This window comes from Rissa tridactyla, chromosome 14 (assembly GCF_028500815.1).
Source record: "Rissa tridactyla isolate bRisTri1 chromosome 14, bRisTri1.patW.cur.20221130, whole genome shotgun sequence".
Lineage (NCBI taxonomy): Eukaryota > Metazoa > Chordata > Aves > Charadriiformes > Laridae > Rissa > Rissa tridactyla.
The window spans coordinates 11,176,864-11,195,679 of record NC_071479.1 but is presented as its reverse complement, the minus strand read 5'-3'; the positions used below and the strand labels follow the sequence as shown (position 1 = coordinate 11,195,679).

Below are 18,816 nucleotides of genomic sequence, written 5' to 3'. Positions count from 1 at the left end.
GCAAAGGGTCAGGTTGATGTCCCCTTGTCTCTGACACTGCTTAAGGACAGTGCTCTCAATTGGCACTAACGTTGCATGGTGCAGCACTGTTGAGTCCCGGTCTCTCAATGACTTCTGGGATCAGCCATCTACAGTTGTTTGCCAGCAGCACCACTTCATTCCTGATGTTGTTGGGAATATTGGTTGGCATCAGTAGTTGCTGGGACTGGAAACTGGTGCCGAGTTTGTTCCACACACAGCTGATCGCTTTGGGTTTTTTGGCCCTGAGAAACAGAGTGTGCTCAATAGCAGCAACCCCACCTTGTGGAGGTGCTGCGCAAAGTGCATCTTCTCTTTTGCTTCTCTCAGAAGATGTCCATCCAGGACAGGCAAAAAGGTCAGCTCTTCCAGCACAGAGCTGGTGCAAAGGTACCTCTTTCTGAGGGAGGCGGCTGAAGGCTTTTTCCTCTTACTCTGTCCAGGTAGGACTTTTTGGCTTGACATATCTGCCATCCCCAAGATTCCCCAACAAATGGTCAACTCCAGAGGATCTCTTCAACTTCTGTATGAAGATGTGGGGTATTTTGCTCTATGTTGTCTCCTCTTGGGTTTTATCTCCTATCAGCAAGGTCTTCTGGAGCCAGCTTGGATGGCTTCCAGGTCTCCTGTCTTAGGCTATCTGAAAGCTGAAAGGGTTAATTGCTGTCATGTTGTTCCTGAAGTCAAGGATTGTTTATATATCCTTACTTCATTGGAAGAAGTCATGGGTGTTTCTGCTAGGAAGTGGGATCTTAAGAGGCTGCAAGTGAAAAACCAATTGGGAAGCTGAAGAGGATGAAGGAAGCGAGCTTATTTTTGGCTTTCCTCCTGTTTTCTTTGGTCAGCTCCTGGGACTGTGCACCTCTGCAGAGCTGTCCCGCCAGGGGCAGGAGACTGTTCCACAGCTATCCTGCTGCAGTCCAGGAGACCACTAGATGTGGCTGGCTCTTCAGGGAGATGCAGTCTTCTGAGTGGCTTCCTTTTGTGGTACAATGAGATCTTTTACTTTTCAACAGACTCTCCAGGCACACTCACTCTCTGGAGATCTTCCCTGCTGCCATGAAGAGGAAGCCACCTTTCTGCTCCCTCATTGGCCTCTCTCGTCTTTTAAATTGCCTGTACATCAGCAATTGCAATCCATGTGGCCTTTTGAGTAACCTCCATCTCTGAGTCATCTTCCTCACCAATAACATCTTTGAACAGGAGCCCTCACAATTACAATTCGGACTTTTGATATCAAAAGTGTACTTACTGTTTCCATACATCCATATCCTTTCAAAAAAATGTTTTAGGTGCTTTTGTCCACTGCTGGGGGACTGATAGCTTCAGCTGTTTCCACGCACCAACTGTCAAAATAAATAGTGGACTGTTGCCAGAACAGCGGTGAAACTTAGGGGACAGGGAGGGTGAAAGTCCCTGCCATATCAGACTGCATTTCAGCAGGGTGGGGTGACTGTGGCAATGCCGAACACTTCAGTTCTAGACATCTGCCTTGCAGCCGCTTGTACCTTCATCCCCCAAACACTGCAGCATCTCTGGAATTCTGTTAGCTCATAGAAAAATGGCATCAGGACCCTCCACCAGGTAACTAGTGATGAGGGCAAGTGCTCGGAAACTCACTTGAAGAAAGAGGGTTACATACTAGTTACTGGAGTTTTCTGCAAAGTGAAGTCCATATGTACGTTCATCTCCCACCTGCCTTTCTCCTCTCCCTCAGAATACTGCCTGGTATGGGTCTGCAGTGGACAGGAGGTGAAACGGCAGCACCCTTCACCCTGTAAGCCATGTACCAGGTAGGAGGAGGGGAGCAGCAGCAGCTAATCCTCTGCAGATACGGAATGGGAAAGCTGCCCAGTCTCCAATGATAGGGTACAAGTATACCACTGTACAAATGAACAGCACAATAAGGAGAAGTTGCTGGTAAGGATCTCTCTTCTCCAGGTGATCCAAGGCAACATCGATACTTACGACGTGGTCTTGAAAGATCTTCGGCCTCCCATCATTGCGCGTTTTATCCGGGTGATTCCTGTGACGGAGATGCCAATGACTGTCTGTATGAGGGTGGAGCTCTATGGCTGTGTCTGGTATGGTAAGTAGCAATTTCCGTGCCTGTCACTGGAAAGTAGTCCTTAAGCAGCGCTGAGTGGGGCTCGCCTGCGTCCCCATGTATGCAGAGGGAATCCCAGGCCCGTGGAACTGCTTCTGTTGGTCCACATCATAAATAAAAGGATCATATGGACAGAGATGATGGAAGCTGCTGCTGCTGTATTTCTGAGGTATATGGCCTTCTTTTTTTAGATGGTTTGGCATCCTATAGCATCCCTGAAGGAGGGACAATAGCGGCTCCTGGCTTCCCCATCGTTTATCTGAATGACTCGACCTATGATGGCTACCAGGAGCGCAGGTGGGAGAAGTCGTCCTGTTCTCTCTCGGTCACTGTGCAAATTATCTCTTCTTTGCTACTTACCTTGTCACTAGTATCTTATATCCCAAACACTTCTTTGAGATTTCCAGAGCTGCAGGCTAGCCTCTTAGTTCTCCAAAGCATCGTGGCTTCGTTATTTCAGGCCCTTTGACATGCTGTTAGTTGCTCTTTTAAAGGAGGGCATGGGCTCAGGATGCATCAGATTCATTTCCCCCAGCTGACAAAGCCTGGCAGGGAAGAAATATTTTTTTTTTTGTTATTGGAAGTTGTTGTTACTTCTTTAAAGAGTGTGTCCTTTTACAGCTAAGTGCTGTCTTTGTTCATAGCTTTCATCTTTACGTGATGTGATGGCACAGTCCTGATGTGTTTGATTGCCTTAAAGCCCTCATCGCTCTTGGTCTCTAATTGTGACCATATTCATTGCACTGATTTCTTTGTTGGTTCAGGTATAGCCTTAAGCTGTTGTTGAATCTGCAGATCATAAGGTACTGCTACTCTTCTGTTGCCCCAGCTTGGAGTGGGAGAGCTGGCTGGACACGTCCCAGTGTCCCTGGAGCAGATGAAGGTCCTTCCCTTCTTTGCTGCCTTTGTTGCTTCTGCAGTTTGATATTGGAAATGCATTCTCTAGCAGACTGCATCTTAAACTGTTGCAGGAGGTCTCCAGGGTAAACTGGGCATCCAAGAAAGTGTGTAACACCTGAACTCTAGGCCTGCACTTGATACCTGTGAGCCTCTGGACAGATTTTGAGATATTGTTTTTGAAAACAAAGCTCTGATGGACTTGAAACAACTTGGAAAATTGCATCACTCCCTGTGAGAAGCTCCAGGTCAGCAGAGGCACCACTGCCAATGTGGTATGAGAGGAAGGTGGCTGGTAACTCACTCTAAAGATGGGTATGATGCTTTTCCAATTTGGAGTCAAAAAGCCTAAAGTAACTGGATTTTGACAGCTCATTTACAAGGTCTGTTAATTTTTCACATCACTGAGATTAGTTGGGTAGGGTGGCATGTTGTTGTCATTTTCAGGTGTCTCTGGCTTACTCAATAGCTGTCTCTCAAGGAAGGAGAGCTCATTAAGAGTCTGTATCTGAAATGTTAAGTAAGCGGCTGAACTTTCAGACACTTACTGTAACCGCTTTCTTTGCTGTAAATACAGATTTGAGTGTGTTTCAGTGGCTTGAAACCTCAGACAAACTTGGGCATGGGTGTCCTCTTGAGGCAGCATATCCCTGCCTGTGCAGGAATGTGCCTAATAAGTGACCTGACAGTGTCTCATCCATTGACTTTAGATGCTTTTTTTTTGTCCTGTTTCAGTTGTCATTCCCTTCCTGAAAATGTTTAATGTTGCCTGTAACTTTTTTTATGCTTAAAGGTGATTTTTGTAAAGTTATTCGTGTTCTATCATGCTGGAGGTTAAAATAATGGGGTGGAAAGTACATTCTTAGTGCTTGTAGGATGTTGCAAGATAGTGGGTTACAATGCCTTTATAACGTTAATATCTGATGCTTTCAAGCTGCATTAATATAGTAGGAACTGAATATTTAAAAAAAAAAGAAAAGGTTTTTACGTGCAGAAAGATGTAGGTGTTACCCTTAGCTGTCCAGCGGTAACTTAGGGAGCTGGGTCTGCTGGGGAGTGTCAGGGAGCTACAAATGTAGACACAAACCCCAATGTGCTGAGCAAGGACTCTTCCAAACTCCTTAATCTCGAGGTCATGCACCTGACAGGCCTGGAAGCAGGAATCTGCCTCTTCCAGCTGTTAATCCTGTTTTGGAGTTCAAAGGCGTGCATACCTGTGTAAATTCCAGTGACGGAGAGCTCACCTGGAATGGACTTGCAGAGCTTCAGTGTACGTAGCAGCAGCCCAGCCTGGGTTACAAACACTGCCAGAGGCAGCTGCATGAAATGGGTCCAGGGAGCAAGTTCAGGCACTAATACAGCTGAACTGTTTGCACTTTCCCTGCTGTAGAACAAGGGATGCGGCAGGGATGGTTCCCAGAAGGGCAGGTGAGTCAGGAGCGTACCACATATGGCATCTTCTGCTCTGGGACGGTGCTGGAAAACTGTATAGTGGGCTCTGTGCTCTCAGATGGGACGTGGAATGAGGCAGGGTCCTGGGCAAAGAGTCTGACCCGCTTTGGAAAGGGAGCTGATAACGCTCTCCTCTTGCACGAGGAGCAATGCCAGAAAGGATCCCAGTTAGAACGGGCTGTGTCTAGGTGAGCTGCCCATGGTCTCACTGCCTTTTCCTGCTTTTCTGTGCCTGCCTGCAAAACTTTCCCTACTGGTTCCCCCGGGACAGGATGGAGCAGTGTTCTTCCCATGCAGCTCCGTGCTGAAATGCTGCAATTAAAGCTGTTTGGAGAGCATACGGGGTCATTTTCTGTAGTCTGTTTTTGTTCTCAAGAGGCTCTGCTCATAGCTTGGCTTTGCTGTTAGTGCTTGATATTAATGCAAAAACTTCTGCAATTTTCCAAGCAGGGAAAGATTTTAAAAGCCCAGGCTGAACGAAATAAAGGTGATGTTGCATAAGAACAGGGAATGAGTTCTTCTCCAGAACGGGTTAAGAGTAAATAAACTAATGTTTTCCTGGTAGCAGTTGAAGGACCTGTGTGCTTTCACATCTGAGCTCTCCTGGCTGGATTCTCCCTAACTGTTGGTTCTCTTTCTTGCTAGGCACTTGTACGGTGGTCTGGGCCAGCTGACGGACGGTGTGCTAGGACTGGATGATTTCACGCAGAGCCACCAGTACCGTGTGTGGCCAGGCTATGACTATGTTGGCTGGAAGAATGAGAGCTTCAGCACGGGCTCTGTTGAAATGGAGTTCCAGTTTGATCGACCACGGAATTTCACCTCCATGAAGGTAGTCAGCGTTGTCCCTCTCCAGCAGCCTGGGTCCGGCTTTGGGTCTGGGCACTTCCGGATTGCCCTGTTGTGTCCTCTTTCCAAAGCAGGAGGATACAAGGTGCCTGACAGGAGTGTCCACTGCAGGTAGAACTTGAGCATGAGGTGTCCCAAGTTTGCCAAAGTAGAAAGGTGAAATAGAGGAGCACGCGCCTCTCCAGAGCTCGTAGAATGGTTTGGGTTGGAAAGGACCTGTAGAGACCATCTGGTCCCAACGCCCCTTCCGCGGGCAGGGACACCTCCCACCAGCCCAGGTCGCTCCAAGCCCCGTCCAGCCTGGCCTTGAACCCCTCCAGGGATGGGGCAGCCACAGCTTCTCTGGGCAACCTGGGCCAGGGGCTCACCACCCTCACAGCCAAGAATTTCTTCCTCAGATCTAATCTAAATCTCCTCTCTCTTATTTTAAAACCATTCCTCCTTGTCCTATGGCTCCCCTCCCTGATCCAGAGTCCCTCCCCAGCTTTCGTGGAGCCCCTTGAGCCCCTGGAAGGGGCTGGAAGGTCTCCCCGGAGCCTTCTCTTCTCCGGGCTGAACCCCCCCAGCTCTCTCAGCCTGTCCTCACAGCAGAGGGGCTCCAGCCCTCCCAGCGTCTCCGGGGCCTCCTCTGGCCCCGCTCCAACAGCTCCGTGTCCTTCTGCTGTTGGTGGTCCCAGAGCTGGAGGCAGCGCTGCAGGGGGTGGTCTCCCCAGAGTAGGGCAGAGGGGCAGAATCCCCCCCCTCGCCCTGCTGCCCACGCTGCTGGGGATGCAGCCCAGGATATGGTTGGCCACCTGGGCTGACAGTGCACGTTGCCAGGGCATGTTGAGCTTCTCGTCCACCAGCACCCCCAAGTCCTTCTCCTCAGGGCTGCTCTCAAGCCATTCTCTGCCCAGCCTGGATTTGGGCTTGGGGTTGCCCTGACCCGGGTGCAGGACCCTGCACTTGGCCTTGTTGAACTTCGTGAGGTTTGCACAGGCCCATCTCTCCAGCCTGTCCAGGTCCCTCTGGGTGGCATCCCTTCCCTCCAGTCTGTCGCGCTCCTTTCAGTATTTGGCTTAGAGGAATAAAAAGCAGCCACCCGAGGCAGTGGTTAGGCAGCTGAGATGGATTTAAGATGTAGGCTACTTTCTGTCTAGGGGCTGCCCGACCCTTGAGGTAAAGGAATATGGTTGTGCTTCCATTTTTACCAAAAATTTCTCTGGATGCCTCAGTCTTTGCTTGTGCTGTGGGAAATTACTTAAACGCACAGGAAAAGGATGAACTGAACTTCGAGTCTGTAGTAAACAGCAGAATCTTTTAAAAAGGATTGGTGGCTTTTCTTGTAGAGATTTCAAATGAAGGGGAACCCACCACATCCTTAAGTAAATTGTTTTGGTGGTTACTTACCCTAGTTTTATTTTGTCTATTTTTAACTTGCAACCATTGGCTCTTAGCCTGTTTTTGCTGGCAAAAATGAGAGTCCTGCCTTCTCAGAAATTTTCCTGCTTCTACGCTGTGATTAAACCACTCTCTTAATTTTTTTTCTTCGGTAAACTAAGTGGGCTGAACTTCTCAGTGCCTTCCCTGTGAGATCCAGGGTTGTTCCTGTAGTTATCTTCCAATCCTTCCTTTCTTTGCCAGTACTCTCTTGGAGAGGCATAGAAACTGGAGCTGAATGAAGACTTTCCATCAAACCATGTAAAAGAATGGTACCACTTTCCTGCTTTTTGGATGATTCTTCTTTGTTTATGAATCTTGTGATCATATTAGTCCTTCTGCCTAACAGGTAGGGAGCCAGGGTTCACTAAGATTTCGGTATCACGCTAAAAGTCAGTTCAAAGTTACTGGTGTCCAGGCTAAAAGTCCAGTGTAGAAAGCATCACTTACATTTTGTTCCCGAGTTCACTACCCTGAAATGAGTCAGTCCTGAAAACTTCAGATTATTTTAGGAAACTTTGATTCATTTTTTTTCCCCATTTAATTTATTTTATTGCTAGTGATGCTGCTGTCTCTTTCAGATCGTTGAAATAGGTAGCAAATAACCTTGAGCTAGGAATATGTTCCTGCTAGAAAAGCACCTGATTTGTGCCCTGAAATTTGGAAGATTTACTAGTTGACAATTTTAAATCAAATTAATATAATTCGTGACTTCATACTATGCTAATTGGAGTCATGTTATGAGTAAATCAAATACCTTATAAAAATATTGTCAGTCACGTGAACACAGTCATCCTGATCAACCAAACACATAAGCTCACAAAAATAGCTGCTTCGTTTAGTATTTCATTATAAAGCTGTATTGATTAGCATAAATTATTCTTCATTCTTTATTGAACATTGCCTGTTTCAGCTTTGCATTTATTTTGTACAGGCTAAGTGGTTTGTAAATGGTTTTTTTGTATCTTCATACCTGTTAGCTTTATTCCAGTTTTCTGAGCTTGCCCAGTATCCAAGGAATTATTAAAAATAAATGTTAGCAAATATTGCAACTGCATTCCAAATTACTTAGGCTTGCATATTATAAAATTGGACATTAGTAGGTGGTGTTTGGAATAGAAAGTGTCTCTGTAGCAGTCCAAGATATGAACATATCCAACTCCTGTCCAAATACGGCACAATTGTATGTTGCAGGCTTCAGGCTTTCCTGCCTTGTTATGGATGACTATTTCTCCTTATTGAATAACGTTGTCTAGGCTTCATCTGTTCCTCATTATATGCAAATACCCTTCTTTTGTCTTTTTACTGCTCATCAGGCCTGTCGTCCTCATTACTGCTTCACTGCTATTCACTGGAAGGCCTCACAGAGGCCAAGCAATTAATAGGGTTCAAAACTGCACTTAGTTTGGAAAATGTTGTTGTCACAGTTGCTAATGCTCCACCGTTATTAAGAAATAATTTCTAGAGTCACTAGGGAGGGTCAGACCACCATGGCTATGAAAATGGAGTGGACTGAGGGATACTGAAGACTTGAAGTCGCCTTATTCCTTCTGGTTCCTGGTCACTGGCCAGTGCCAAAATATTGTGGTCTAGATCTTCGGGACTGTGTGGCAGGATTGATACTGTCATGTTTGTTTAAAAAGGTGCAGGGCAAGATTTGCATTGAGGACAGACAGCGGAACATCGTAAAGGATCCTTACATGCCTTGTCCCTCTTGGCAAAGCCTGCTTCCTTGGGAGTGCCGGAGGCCCAGGAGAGTGCCAAGTGTTTGGTGTTGATGGATCTGCAGTGCCACAACCCAGGGAGAGAGAGATGTCATTCCGTGCCGGAGCCTCTTCGTTTGGGTGCACCCCAGGATCGGGAAGGGAGGAAGTTGCTACCAGCTCTTGGGAGGGTAAAACAAACCCCCCAAATACAGAGGTGTGAAGTTAGCCTGAAAGCAGTTTGTGAACTGCTTACCCTGAAGAAGGGGACTGTGTAGAGCTGTAACTCAGATGAGAGAGGCCGCCTTTGTTTCAGTGAGGTGTTAGCTGGGCAGCATAGTGATTAGTGACTTTATATTCCAGCCTCGTTAGCTATGCCAGTGGTGCTGTTGGAGCAGGGACAACCTGATGATGTACTGAGCCATCAGAAGAGGTTGATAGGTGCAGGCTTACATGATGGTGTAAAGAAAAGTTAGATCCTCAGTTGTCTTCAAGGAGCAACCACAGCAGAAGAGCTGCTATGTGTCAGAGCGATATCTTCTTCAGCTTGCATGTGTTGCTTGGTCATTTTTTTTGTGAAGAAATTAGCTTAGACTGCAGGTGCTGAAGGCGCTCTAGAAGAGGCTACAGCCCAGGTGTGGTTTTCTTTTCCCTGTTAGGGTTTATGTTCAAGGAGAATTGGTCTGTGAGGCTTTAGAAGAGCCTTTTGAAGAGCTTGCCCAAACTTGACCATTAGCGTAGCTTTTGCAGGTAAAGTTAAGAGCTATTTCAGAGTCACTTTTTGCACAGATGTTCTCATTGTACACTACAAGTGGACAAAGGTATACGGGAACAAGTCACTTGTTCTGGGTTTGGAGTATTCATACAGGGGCATATTAGAAATAGAAAATCTTCATGAAGAGAAGATCCTTGAGGCTTGATGTAGGTGTCAGTAAGCCTTCCTCCTGTCTGATCTCTTCTCTTCATCCTAGGTGCATTGTAACAACATGTTTTCCAAGGGGGTGAAGATCTTCCAGAAGGTGGAGTGTCTGTTCAAACCACGCCTGATTGCAGACTGGGAGTCCGAACCTGTTGGAGTGGCAACGGTCTTAGATGACAAAAACCCCAGCGCTAGGTTTGTGACTGTCCCCCTCAATCAGCGCGTAGGTAAAGCCATACTTTGCCGCTTCTACTTTGCTGACACCTGGATGATGATGAGCGAGATTTCCTTCCAGTCAGGTGAGGATTCCTCCAAGTCAAGCAGGTCTGGGGATGCACAGAGAGCAAAAGAGGTGGTGCGGAGGTGCGGGACATGTGGGATTGACATGAGTGTAGGTCACTGTGGGACTACAGGATAGGAAGGAGGTAGTAGAAGCACTGAGAAGGCAGGAAGGGCAATGCAGGTGCAGAAAAGTCCAGTCTACAATGGGTGCTTTTCAGGCTGATACTGATGCGCATGTGCAGAAGCACAACCAGTGCAACCAAAAATTGGACTGATGAGCGTTTCTTCTTTCTAAGACAGCTGCCTGCTGCTTATGGGGTTGATTTTTACTCCTCTTTACCAAGTATTTTGTTATAAATAATTTAATCGTATGTACAGATGATGATCAAGTTAGCAGATTATCAAAAATAACAGGCTGACTTTTCTTTTCTCAAGTCTTAACTGCGATGCAGAAGTCAGTGCCATGAGGTACTCTGGCAAAAAACTGCCACTGCTGACAGTGAAATGATCTGGCTGTAGCTTCCTAGTCAAAGGTCCCTAATCCGCTATAGCGAGAAGAGGTCCCTGGGGAAGGAGTGCTCCGATTGCAGCTTACTGCTTACCTTGCTGCCAGCAGCCCCTCCTGGCTGCCCTCCCCGTCATGCATGGGACTAGGCAGGCTCCTGGGCTGGGATGACTATGCTTACAATCATGCTAAAATGGAAAAAAGGAAAGCTCCGGCTGAGCCCGGGGAAGGGCCCTGCCCGCACCGGCAGTTTGCTGTGGTCAGGAAGTACACGCTGGGCAGTGGAGAGGCTCCTTCCCGCGGGTGTGCTGGGAAGTGCTGAGCGAGCAGGTAGCTCTGCTCCTGCTGTTCGTGACCTGCCGTGGGGGTCTCAGCCCAGGACTGCTCGGGAAGGCAGGGACAGCGGCTGGGATTGCGCTGACTGTTGGCAGGAGCAGGGAGGCTGTTGAACTGACACTTTCCTTTCCCTTCCACAGACATGGAGAGCGTGAATCCTAATTTTGTGACGGTAGCCACAAGCACAACGGATCTCCTGGAAACAGAGTACAACGTTACTGAGGGGACCTGGGGTAAGGAATCCTGTCACTTAGCCATGCCAAGGACTCAAATGTCAGGGGATTTCACGCTGACATTCTAGTTAACGCGGTCTCTCCCTCCATTTCTGGAGACCTGGGGTACGGCCTGGTTATTGCCCTCATGCACAGAGCTGCACTTTACAGTCCTCTGAGCCTCAGCTATTTCTTCTTCCCTCGGCTGGCCGAGGGTGCCTCAGAGCAAGTGGGCTGAAGGCTTATGTGCAGCCAGTGAAGCTCTGAAAACTGTCTGCTCTATCGTGGATCTGTCACAGGAATCTGTTACGATGCTAAGAACAGTCTTTGATTGCAGAAGTCCTCTGCAAAATGCTTAGCTATGAACCTCCAAAATGAGAATTTCCTGTGAACACTGCTAATGTTAATGCTCAGGAAACTGCCTAAGATCTTTTCTGTACCAGGGACATGCAGGAAGGGACATGATGGAAGTTAGCTAGCAGAGATAACAACCTGTGCTTTGTTAACTCCAGATTCTTCTTCATACCTCTGTGATTGCAGAAACCACATCTTCTGTAACCAGCACCTGGATAGGAGAGAAAGCAGATGACTCCAATACCTCCATCCTCGTGGGCTGCCTTGTGGCTATTATTCTTCTGCTCCTGATGATTATAATCATTATTCTTTGGAAGCAATACGTTCAAAAAAGGTTGGAAAAGGTAATACAATGGGGCTATTCTGCAGACACAAGTTCAGTATCAAGTATTAACCCTAATGATCGCGGAGTGGAAAAAACCAGTGTTTCCTCAGCTCCATAGAGCAGCTAAAACTCTGTTCCCACAGCAGGGGAGGACGCCAGCCCTATCCAAGATGTTACTGGAAATTGCTGTGGTTGCAGCCAATACATTACTTAACAACTGAGCATCGGCTCAGCATTTTTTTTTCTCTCTTCTGCAGGCCCCACGTCGAATCCTGGAGGAGGATGCCACAGTTCGCCTCTCCTTCTACAGCTACACCATTGCCAACAACCAGACCCAGATCCACCAGTCAAATCCCACCTATGAACGTGCTTTCCCACTGGATTTGGAATATCACCAGCCAGCTACACTGCTCCAAAAGCTTCCTGAGCTCTCCCAAAGTGCAGAGGATTCAGGTAATGTAATCATCAGTCTCCAGCAGTTACGTGTTTGTTCTTTTATTATTTCCCTCAGATTTTAAAATGTGCCATTTCTCAGTGTCTAAGTAATCTTCTCCGACTCCTGTGCAATACAACACTAACCCAGGGACCTAAGACATTTTTCTGGAGCTCTGAAAATTTTAGCACGTAACTTTAGCAGATGGAGCACCAGCCCCACTAGAGGGTGGTGGCCTTTTACTGTGCTCTTTGAAGACTGCGTTTATCTGTTAGACAGGTCATCTTTTAGGAGCTGGTTTTAGCAATCACACACTGTTTGTTTCACCAGCCCCTTGGCAGTGGAGTCGCTGCCTGCAGCACGCCTGGGCTGTCCAGGCTGGCTGGTGAAGAAGACCTTTAGGACCTCTTCCTGCAGCAAGGCCACTTGGAAACTCTCTTAGAAAAAGCAGAGGGAAATGCAGCAGAGAATTGTCAATGGTGCACTGGCTTCCAGCCCCTGGGGAGCTTTTGGACGCAGGCAGAAGGGAACGTTTCCAGCGGTATTTTGTACAGGGTGATGGCAGTGCTGACTAGTGAATGGAAGGGCAGTGCTGACAAGTTGCTAAGATCCAGCATTATACTACACAGGAAGATTGATTTAGATTGAGTCAGGATGTGAATTTGAAGCAGAACAAATGTTCTGTGTAATTCTGACCTTCCAGGGAGTTAATTATAAAGAGTTATCCTGTGATATTTATGTGAATAAGCTGTAAGAGGTAGAGTGGCATGCTAGCAGAGTACATGGAAAATGGAAACCTCAATCAGTTCTTGTTGCAGAAGGGAATCCAGAGCAAGTTTGATGTTGCAGACAACATCCCTGTGTCAGGTAAAGGAAACGGATCATATTTAGGATGAATCAGAAACAGGAAATCACTTCAGACTCATGCCTCCATGTCTGGGCAAGAACCTTAGTTCTCATAACCGGGCAGAACAGGCAGCTCTCTAACACGAATTCACTGGCACCTCACAGGTATTCTGCTGTCTGTAGAAGTGCAGCTTGTTCTGGTTTAAGCCCTAGTTAAAACAAAGCAGAGCCCTCCATCTTGGGTGTACCTTCATACAAGGTAGTAGGCATGCAGCTAGGCTAAATTCCCGGAGGTCTGCGGGATGGAGAGGAGTGGAAGCCAGGCCGTACTGGTTTTATGGGAGTGTGGCTGACTCCACCTGTCTATGGTTCCTCCTTAGTGTGCAGTGGGGACTATGCTGAGCCCGACCTGACCAAGTCCACTCCTCACCAAGGCTTTCAGAACAATGTTCCTCACTATGCTGAAACAGATATTGTCCACCTGCAAGGTGTGACCGGCAACAACATGTATGCAGTCCCAGCCCTCACTGTGGATTCGCTTACCAAGAAGGACATCTCAGTGGGTGAATTCCCGCGGCAGCAGCTACGACTCAAGGAGAAGCTGGGAGAAGGACAATTTGGAGAGGTACAGCCATTCTCTTCCGCACTTTCTACAACAGAAGGGAGATGCTGGGCACTGTGAAACTTCTGAGCTGCCTCTGTGGTTCTGCTTCGTGTTTGGGGGCTGAGGGACCTGGATACCAGTATTTTATTGAATACATGTCTTTGCTGTTGGGGAAACCTGTTGTCCCTTAGGATAGGCTTCAGAGAGCCCCATTCTGCGCCTGTGAGGCTGCTGCTTGGGACCACGTGAGTCTTTCTCAAGAGATGAGCTTTGCAGACTACTTCAGTTAGCTGTCTATATCCCCATTTATGACCCTACAGAAAAGGCCTGGGGGTAGGAATTCGGACTGTTTCATGGTTGTCCATAGATTTCTTGACATGTAGTGGCTGTCACCCACCTTTACGCATGGGAGTTTGAAAACTATAGCAGCCACTCCAGCCAAGACAGATTGATCCTAGCTGTAAAAGCAGCTTTCACATTGGCAAGTGGAGGTTCTGGAGGGGCTCTGCACGCTGGCCCAAGCAAAGACAGACGTTTCCCAAGCACTGTGGTGCCTCACAGGTTCTCTAGCACTGCTGCTTGCCCAAGCCCCAGTTTGTGTCAGAAGCCTCAGGCAGCATGATGCATACATCTGTCATCTACCAAGCTTTCTCTTTACTCCTTGAGCTGCTTTCAAGCTGGGAATGTTTTCACCTCGCCTTTTCTACTCCCCTTGCTTTGTTTCCACAGCATTCCTGGTTCCTGTCTTCCCCTCACCTGCTTCCAGTCTTCCACTGTCTCTTTCCTTCCCAGCTTTTGCTTATTGGCAGCCTTAAATTCTGCGTGTCTGCTACATTTTGGCAGAGCACAGCCCTTAACCGACTGCTTGCTCATCTGTGACGGGCCCATCTTTATAGTTCCTGCCTTCTGACAGCTCCACTTCCCTACCCCAGGCCCTTCCCTGTCCCCCTCACTTCTTTCTGGATCACTCAGTGTATTGGAAAAGCGCTGGCGTCCTCGACCTCTTCACCTGGCTGTTGGTGCGGTCCCTTCTGCTGTTATCTGGATCCTGCCCTGTCTTGGGCTGTGCTCCAAAAGTGAAACAGAGAGGCTTTTTTTCCCCTCGTTATTTTGGTTCTGGTTTCTCCTTCTCTCTTGTTCCTGTCCTAATAACTGTCAAAGCTTTCTCCTGCTCCTCCTTTGTGTTGTCCAACAGCAGCAGCCAGGCTCTCCATCTCCATTTGCCTGGGAGACTGATTCAGAGCCTGTTCCATTCCTGAAATCACAGGCCCTTCCCCTCACTTTTGCAAATGTGCTGCATCACATTCTCCCTTCCCTCCTTCTCGCCTCCTTAGTCCTTACCAAACCGGTTATCATCATATGCTCTGCTCCACTTCTCTGGCTCAGTGTGCAGTCTTCCTCCTAGCAACATGGCTCATTGCTTTTTTTTTTTTCCTTCACTTCTCCACTCAGACCTTCCTTCTCTTTCAAGCATTTTTCTTCCTTACTCCTAACCCTCCACTCCCTGCCCTCAGTGACACATTACCTGCATTTGTAATATATGCACTGAGTACCCCGGCTCTCTTTCCTACTCCTAGTCTTGTGACTCTGCTTTCACCACAGCAGATCCCATTCCCCATGAAACTGCAGCAGCAGCTTTGTACTTCTGTTTCTGTTCTGTGGGTTTGTCCCATTTCTCCATGCTGTCTCCTTTTTCACCTTGCTGTGCCTGTCACGTAAGTTCTTGTGCTTTCTTCATATAAAATTCATTAAACTCGCATTATGTTCCACTCACTGCTCCCAGTCTTTGACTGACACATCCAGTCTGCTCCCCTCCTTTTTCCTGTCCCGCACACTCAGGTCTGTCTGCTTTCCCCACCCCAGCATCTCCTGCCCAGTTCTCCAGTTGAATATGCATTCTGATAAATTCTTAAGCCAAATGTCTTGTCACCCCCTTTCTTACACAGCCGCAATTTTATGGCAGTAATGTTATGTCTTTATTCATTTATTTATCTGAAGGAGCTTGGCATACTGTGTACCCATCAGAGCATTCATCTCGGTGTATTCATAGGTGAAGTGTTCACATCACACACACACTTATCTCTTTTCTCTTTTTTTTTTTCCCCTTGAGTTAGAGGACTTTGGGTAGCCATCTGTATTTGCTAAATGCTCCTCAGTTAAGTTTGGGCGCTGGCTGAAGCCAGGCTGCAGGACAGTTCTGTACGTGTGTGGCTGCTGTGATGTGCCTCTGCAAACCTCTGCAGCCGTGCTGTCTGCCTGCACGTGCAGAGTAAAGCAGACAACTCCAGGCACAGTGGCCTCCTGAACATCTCCAGTACTTGCTGGGCAAACTGGACTGCCCCAGTAATCTACTGCCCCAGTCTGCACGCGTGCAGTAAATTCGGTGCATTGGGGACCTATGAGGCTGCAGTCCACATCCACTCCTGTGTCATGGGCTATACAATGTGTGTTGATATTTTGTCCAGGATCTAGGGCCAACCTGTGGGCTGTTTGTGATCAGAACAGAGTCACCTTCATTAGATCATTCACTTGGTCCTTCTGCCAGTCGTGACCAAACTGATGACCTCAGTGTGACACTGTTTTCCTCTGGTTTTTGGCCTGTGCATACTCTTATAGTTGCTTTTGCCTTCTGCCCTGCAGGTGCACCTTTGTGAAGCTGATGGCCTGCTGGAATTCCTAGGAGTCTCGTCTACAGAATTCACTCGCCAGCCAGTTCTTGTAGCAGTGAAAATGCTGAGATCAGATGTCAACAAAACAGCTAGGTAAGCGCGTCCGCAGTGCTGACCATCTGAGGAGGAACGCAAATACTCTCCCGGCAACAGTTTTGCGTACGTTAACCTTGGTGGCTTCTGTAAGAGTGTCGTGTGCCTTTGGGGTGTGTTCTGTGTGTCTGTGTAAGGAGCAGAACACAAGCAGGGGGTGGAGGATAGGAACAGACGTAATGTCAAACTGAAATGCTGCATTAATCCTGTTTGCTGGGGAAGGGATCAGTGTGAACACAAACACAGAACCAGCGTTCAAACCTACTGTGTGTGCAGATGTGTAAATGTCTCTGAACAGAGATTTTCTTACATGCTGCTTCTGCTTTCCTTAGACAAAGGAATAGTTTAGGATTCGAACCTGTGTTTTCTGTTTTACAAGAAATGATTTCCTGAAGGAGATCAAGATCATGTCACGGCTGAAGAACCCAAATATCATCCGGCTTCTGGGGGTGTGTGTGCGTGATGACCCACTCTGCATGATAACGGAGTACATGGAAAACGGAGACCTCAACCAGTTCCTGTCACAGAGGGAGATCTACAGCAAATTTGCCATTTCAAACAATATTCCCTGCGTCAGGTAAGAGGAGCTGCCGGTGTTTGGGACGAATCAGCAATACAGAGCTACTGGCTTTATCTGCTGTGCCTTCCAGACCGTAACCTTCCTCTAGCCGTGGCCACAGCACACGCTGCGGACACCAGTCCCTCTTCGCGTGGGAGGTTGTTCTTGAGGCCTCTAGAGGTCTGTGGCCCCGTGAAGCGTCCCCGACTGTGGGATGTTCTGGACACGGTGACCATCTGAGATGGATTGTTTACTGATGTGACCATCTGTTTATGTTAGTGGGCTTGCACCAAATATTTCATTAATATGGGAAGCCAGTTGCATTACAGCAAGAATTTTGGGATGACAGTCAAGAATGTCTCTTAGGCTTTTAAGAAGGTTCATATGGTCTCTGGACGTTTGAAAAATAATAGATGAGGGGAGCTGAGTGCAGGAAAGATTTCATCAGCCAACAGAAGGAGAATATTTGGCAAAGAAAAACATTTTCTGTCAGTGGTGGCACTTATCTCCCTCCTCTGTGGAAGGATTACATCTAATATAAAAGCATCTCTACTGTTGCAGAAATCCTTTCCTTGGAGGAGAGTTGTGTGCAGGACTAACATGTATTCTGCTCGATAAACCTGCACTGATCAGAAATCACTGCATGGCGTGGCCTTTGGCATGTACCTCCCCAAAGGATGAGATTTATTTATAGTTCAAGAAGGCAGTTGGGCAGAGCAAGGTCCGTTAATGGACTGGAGGCAGCTGGGTCTTACCATCTTGAGACACCACCAGTGGTGCTGGCAGTCGTTAGGGGTCCTGTTGGGGAGCGTTTAACTGGCATCCTGCAGTCATGACACGGCAGGAACTGTAAGAGGTGATGGGGTTGGCATCTGAGTAGAAGCATATTCCAGCTCTTTCCAGTTTACTACCCTTTCTGCCTTTTTGAAACAGCTTTCACCTTTAGACTTGTGGCTCTTTTCCTGGCCAAAGCCCCAAACTGTCCTTTCTTCTTTATCTCCTCCTTGTCTCTCATCTGACTTCAGCGCTGTCACTCACGTTGTTCTTCCTCGGTTTCCATTACTTGGTTCTGCCTCTAGTTTTTCTTCCTCTCCAGCCTCCCCTTTTGTCCCTTCCAGCCAGATGCAGTTTCACATTAAAGGAAGCCGGAATGACTAGCTCAGGTATCTGCCTATATAGGAGTTGTTTACTGATAGTGAAATGAATCCGGCTGCTGAAGAGTGCAGCTTGTCTCTGCCGCTGCCTGGGGGTGTCTGATTGACGGGGCAAGGTCCAACCATCCCACCCCTCTGTCAAGCTCGATATTTGCTGCACCAAATGTGGTGACCAGCCCTTTCCTGCAGAGAGGTCATATATTTTTAAGTCCTTATGGCTCTTTAGTATTTGAAATGCATCTGTCTCTCTGGCTATTTAACAAATCACAAAAACGAGTCTGCTGAGGGGTGTCTCCCACCCTGCCCCTCTGCGTGCAGAGCCGCCTCCAGCCCTGCAGAGCTTGCTGGGCGGGGGGGGGGGGCAAAAGATCCTGCCGATGGGACCCTGCCAGGTGGGGTGGGAGAGACTGGGCTTCTTGAATGGGGAGAGGAGCAGCCCTGGACGGGGAGACAACTGCAGCTGAGCAGGGGGAAGGAGAAGGTGGCGTCTGGAGGCTGTGCCCGCTCCTGTGCGAAAAGCCAACCACCAGGTTAACAAGGTCGAAGGAGTTGGGAGAGTTCTGGGTCTGCGGGCACAACAGATCTGCCCAGAGCAGGAGAAGCATTGAGGCGACTGTGGGACTGGGCTGAGTGTCACCTGGCTGAGTCGGGGGGTTCGCCGTGCTGAAAAGCTGGGAGGGAAGTGGTGCCCAGAGCCTCCTCCAGCCAGGGGCTGCCTCTGAGTCTCTGTAGCCACAGCTTAGCTATTGGCTCCGTCAGATTGGATGTATATCATCGGGTGCGTTACATTGGTATTTAGATGATTTGGATAACATGGTAGCGCTTTTCTCATTGCCACCAGAACACGAAGAGGAGGAGACTAAGACTTTCTTTTTCTGAGCTTTATCAGAGAAATGCTAACTGTGAACAGTTTATTAGATTTGTTGTGACAAAGGCTTGGTTGTGTGAAGCATTCGCGTGCACGCAGTGGGAAACAGGCCGAGCGTCACAGAATAGTAGCGTGTGAAGAATGCTGAAAGTCAGATGGGCCAAATTCTGTCTGTTTATCATGCACCTTTATTAATAATTATCTTCGTTTTG

The 18,816-nt window shown here is 47.9% G+C and overlaps 1 protein-coding gene across 6 annotated transcripts in view; it reads left to right on the top strand.

Annotated features, from left to right (window-relative positions):
• LOC128917555 (discoidin domain-containing receptor 2-like) overlaps nucleotides 1-18,816 on the top strand; it is a 62,958-nt gene that overhangs the window by 37,945 nt on the left and 6,197 nt on the right. For 5 of the 6 annotated variants that reach the window (XM_054220835.1, XM_054220836.1, XM_054220837.1 and 2 more), the window contains 10 exons: nucleotides 1,960-2,107; nucleotides 2,317-2,422; nucleotides 5,120-5,306; nucleotides 9,417-9,663; nucleotides 10,628-10,720; nucleotides 11,240-11,397; nucleotides 11,636-11,831; nucleotides 13,038-13,282; nucleotides 15,902-16,023; nucleotides 16,403-16,600. In XM_054220835.1, coding sequence (XP_054076810.1) covers nucleotides 1,960-2,107; nucleotides 2,317-2,422; nucleotides 5,120-5,306; nucleotides 9,417-9,663; nucleotides 10,628-10,720; nucleotides 11,240-11,397; nucleotides 11,636-11,831; nucleotides 13,038-13,282; nucleotides 15,902-16,023; nucleotides 16,403-16,600 — 1,700 coding nt within the window. Of the gene's footprint in view, nucleotides 1-1,735; nucleotides 1,812-1,959; nucleotides 2,108-2,316; nucleotides 2,423-5,119; nucleotides 5,307-9,416; nucleotides 9,664-10,627; nucleotides 10,721-11,239; nucleotides 11,398-11,635; nucleotides 11,832-13,037; nucleotides 13,283-15,901; nucleotides 16,024-16,402; nucleotides 16,601-18,816 lie in introns of all 6 variants that reach the window. The other variant, XM_054220838.1, reaches the window with a different exon arrangement.